The following is a 4216-nucleotide window of genomic DNA, read 5'->3' on the forward strand; positions in this document are numbered from 1 at the left end:
TTCCACTGAAAACGATAGACCCTGTGCATGGTAGTTTGCAAATTGTTTATTTGTGATAAACGTAAATTGAGTACAGAATATACAGAGGAAATATGTGCGCCACAAGGGTTCTTAAGTGCTTAAATGTTGCAAATAAAAACATGTAGGCAAATACAGGCAAGCCGTTCAGTAAATAGCTCTATTGACTTAACAAATGATGTTAGAGGTACATCTACAGAATGTATTCGGTGAAATTTATCTATTCATTTATTCAATCTCAAGACGGCTGGGTGGCCCCTTTCAGCCTAAAATGGCTGTTTCTCAAGGGGGCCCAGCTTGCCACAGGACAAGGTTACATACAGTAAAACAAACTTTAAGGAGGAAAACATACAGTAAACATAACAACATTAAAGTCTAATGCGTCGAAAACAAAATCATAATCCAATACTCAAGGTCTTAGCCATTATGATACGAGTGTTATCAGCAGATGAAGCTCCAAACGTTCTACGGGTACGTTTAATTTGATTAAAGTATTGACATGAAAATCAAAGGAAGCAGATTAAAAAACAACTGCAATACCTCCCCCCAACGTCTTGTCACGACAAAACATTGCTGACTGTTTATCTTCCGATTCTAAACGGCCGTCAGCACCAAACCAGCACTCATTGCTCAATCTCTGTGACTTCTATTAAAGGAAAATATTTGTGTTAGTAACAACTAACTCATGTTCAAGATGAAAAAAATGACATGTACAGAACAGCATCGAAAAAAATAATGTTGGCTATTTACCTTTGAACTTTGACTTACTGTCATTCGTTTCTGGAGAGAGAGAGAAAGAGAGAGAGAGAGAGAAAGGGGAGGAAAGGAAAAGAGAATTGTTGTTATTTTCAGTATTTGTTATGGTAAATTATATATATAAATCGTTAAAAAAACTTTGGCTTTCAATTGCAAACAGTCAATAACAAAATGTTTCTTTTGCCTTTTCGTCATATCCTGTATTCAAAATTCACATTTTTGAGCCGTGAAAACACAAACGTTGAAATGGTGTATAAAAACATTTAATAGAAAAAAAAACTATTTTCAAGAACAAGATAGAGGTGTACTTTCATGCTTTCATGCTAAAACTGGAACGATGTTTCCTGAATAAGGACATTTGAAACTTAATCATAGTTTTTACGTAGAAAACCTGTTACAGATAAACGTACTCTGCTTCACACATGTATCGGCTGTTAGTCAGCAACCGGGCCACCTACCGTGTGATGTTATGCGGCCAATCCCGCGTCTGTATTGACAAAACATTTTGCTTAGTGTTGGACATAACGCTACTTTAAAGATTTAGCCATTTCGTCATGATATATTATCCTGAGTATAGCCGATCCCCACGACCCGCTACCTGAGCTTAGCGGATCGTGGGGATGGGACGAAAGCGAACGAAGGCTGACAAACAGGCTAATAATATAGTCGAGGGATCTGGTCTTGGTGTAGCAGCTTTTTAAAACGATTTTTCTGAAGACTTTGAAAGATCTGTCTTTATGATCAGTTATTCATTTCTTGAGCATTACAAAAAGGAGAATAAAGAATAACGTTATATGCACAGGGAATGCACTCTCTGCGTGTCTTTTTGCTGCGTACATGTATGACTCGACCTGGAGTGACTCCCTGTGACTACTACTAACGGGGGGTGCCCTAATTCCGACCTACCTCTAATTCCGTACTAGTTTGAAAAATCCTTGTTGCGGCGTTATGCATGGGAGCACGTGCCAAAAAATAACCACAAGAATGGACAAAGTTTTTGTGTTGATATCGGTAATCTCACAAAGTTTTAGTTCGTAACTTTACATTCCGACAACAGACGAGTGAAAAATCTGTTTGAATTCGACGCTTGTTCGGGGGTTGACGAGCGTGTCAAAAATGCAGGTTTTGCTTTTGAAACAGCCGCTTTGGAGCAAGCCGCGTAATCGTAAAAGAGGACTTGTTTGGGACAGAAAAACAGTTGTAGAATGTTTTAGTCATAATTTGTGTACTATAATTTCTAAACTCTCTTCTCAGATCGACCTGTGTTAAACACTAGGTCGGAATTAGGGCACCCCTATTGCGATAGAACGTTCCACCGGCAAAATGACCAAAAACCTGCCGTAAGTTTCGTGAACCATTACGCTTGGATGCAAGGCGCTACACTGAAGTGAAATAATACACAGCTGTGCAGCTTTAATCGTTGTTGTCTTTATCAGTCAATATTATAGCTCATGTTGCGCGGGGTTTTGGCCAGATAAACTATTACCAAAGGTATGTGCGTTTGCATGGAACATAGGTCGGAATTAGGACCCCTCCCGTTACTAAAGTAACGTTACATTGTAGTGTGAGACTGTACATTTACCGTGAGATCCTGCCAGACAAATCGAGAAACATTATTTACTCCCAAGATAGCCTACAATGTACTAGTATATGATAACTGTTCATCATAGCAATACACATGTATGGTAACACTGGGTATATGATACACAATCGTCCCCACCAACCTCTGCACGATTGTAGTGCCTAGTTAATACCTTTGAAAATCCTTTTTTCTCTTGAAAATTTTGGTCCATTTTGGAGTTTTTTGGGCTGGAAGGCACAGGTAGGGTCTAAACTTTCCTACATTGGTCAAGTTTTGTTTATTTCACCAGTTTAGTGGGCGTAGTGAGAGATGTGAGTGGTTAGGTCTTGTCTGGCCAGGCGGATGGATACCAAGGAAAATGTAGGTCAAAGTTGAGGTTCGTTTACTATCATCAGCTGTGGTGGGAATTTGAGGTGGTCGACCCCCTGTTTTCTTTCTATATGTGGGAAGCAGACCCTTGTGGCTACCTGGTGCAGAAGAATTTTTGAGATTGGAGTGTGGGTAAGTACTTTCATGAGGTGTTGAAATAGTGTATTTAAGCATGTGTTCCTATGGCAAGATCTAATAGTACTGTCTGCCCTAGTCACGACTGCCCCAGGAGGTTTGCAAATGAGGCTAATTCCGCTAGAGGTCGCCATTCCGCGGAATGCTGTGATGTACAGGAAACGCTGGTATGAGACGATTTCTCTGCTAAAACAGAGAACATGGCGTCGACTCGCCGTGAGTCGCCAACTCCTCCGTGGAGTGCGGCTCTCCGGCTGTTAGAGGCCGGGTGTTTTGCTCCGATCCGAGGGAAACAACTTCTGGCCATCACCAAGACAATTGTAGCGAGGTAAATCACCAGATAGTCAAAGCCTATAGTCCGTTGTTCACGATTTCCACCTCCCGACATGTCACTTTCGAATCCAATAACAGTAGTTGTCTTCGTCAGAAGGACTATGAAATTGTCTCGCCGGAGTTTGGGGTACTGCGGATTTTGCGATATAACTCTAGAAGGCATGATTCGACGTCCATGATTTTTGGCAGGCAGATTACCGCTGTTGAGGCCGAAGTCAAGTAGAAGTTTCGGCTTCGTGGGGGGTCCGTGCGTTACGTTAGTGCACCTTTTGTGTTTGTGGCTTGTTAGCAAGATAACTCAAGTATTTGTAAAATGTTGATTATAATTCTTGGTGTGGTGCTTACTATTGTCGGGACCAAGGTTAAGTTCGTTACTGAGCTTCGTGGGGGGTTTCGTTGTGATTACAGGTGGCATTTTGTTAATTTTTCTTGTGAGCAGGATAACTTTTGTATGTGTGGATGGAAGTTAATGAAATTTGGTAGGCATATTACTGTCGTGATCTCCAAGATTGAGTTCAAAGATGAGAGTCGTGGAGGTCGTTATGTCCCCGTAATAGGACCTTTTGTGTTTAGAAATCCCCACCTACATCTGCTTGGAGACAGCCGACAGCTGGATATAGCCGGGGAACCCCATAATGGGATGGGATCAAATGACGTTACATTGAGGGATTGTACTATAACTTCAGCAGGGGGAGGATAGGTTGGACATATGTCAGGTTATTTTCTACGGTCACACCAAGTAATTGCTATGGATGACGTCCACTGGAGACCTTAAATCTAATTACCTTAAATTTAAGGCAAGCGCGCAATAAAAACACGAAGGGCTGAAAAACGAGATGCCTAGATTGGGAATATACTAACTGTAGAAGTACAAATGTTACGACACAAAGAACACAAGTCTTCTATTTGTCATAAAGACAAATTAACAAAACAGCAGTAGTCACCCTGTTCTGATTCTTTCCTTTATAACATCTTCTCTTATTATATTTTGCGGCGCTGTCGTGACACTTTCAACACAGTAAG

General features: G+C 41.0%; 1 protein-coding gene across 3 annotated transcripts in view; it reads left to right on the plus strand.

The window, feature by feature from the left end:
• The first annotated feature begins 3019 nt into the window (after positions 1–3019).
• Positions 3020–4216, plus strand: part of LOC109470516 (E3 ubiquitin-protein ligase UBR4-like) — a 35325-nt gene continuing 34128 nt past the window's right edge. For 2 of the 3 annotated variants that reach the window (XM_019769477.1, XM_019769478.1), the window contains exon 1: positions 3021–3188. In XM_019769477.1, coding sequence (XP_019625036.1) covers positions 3061–3188 — 128 coding nt within the window. In that variant the 5' untranslated portion in view covers positions 3021–3060. Of the gene's footprint in view, positions 3189–4216 lie in introns of all 3 variants that reach the window. The other variant, XM_019769479.1, reaches the window with a different exon arrangement.

Source organism: Branchiostoma belcheri, unplaced genomic scaffold, assembly GCF_001625305.1.
Source record: "Branchiostoma belcheri isolate BF01 breed outbred unplaced genomic scaffold, Haploidv18h27 scaffold228, whole genome shotgun sequence".
NCBI lineage: Eukaryota > Metazoa > Chordata > Leptocardii > Amphioxiformes > Branchiostomatidae > Branchiostoma > Branchiostoma belcheri.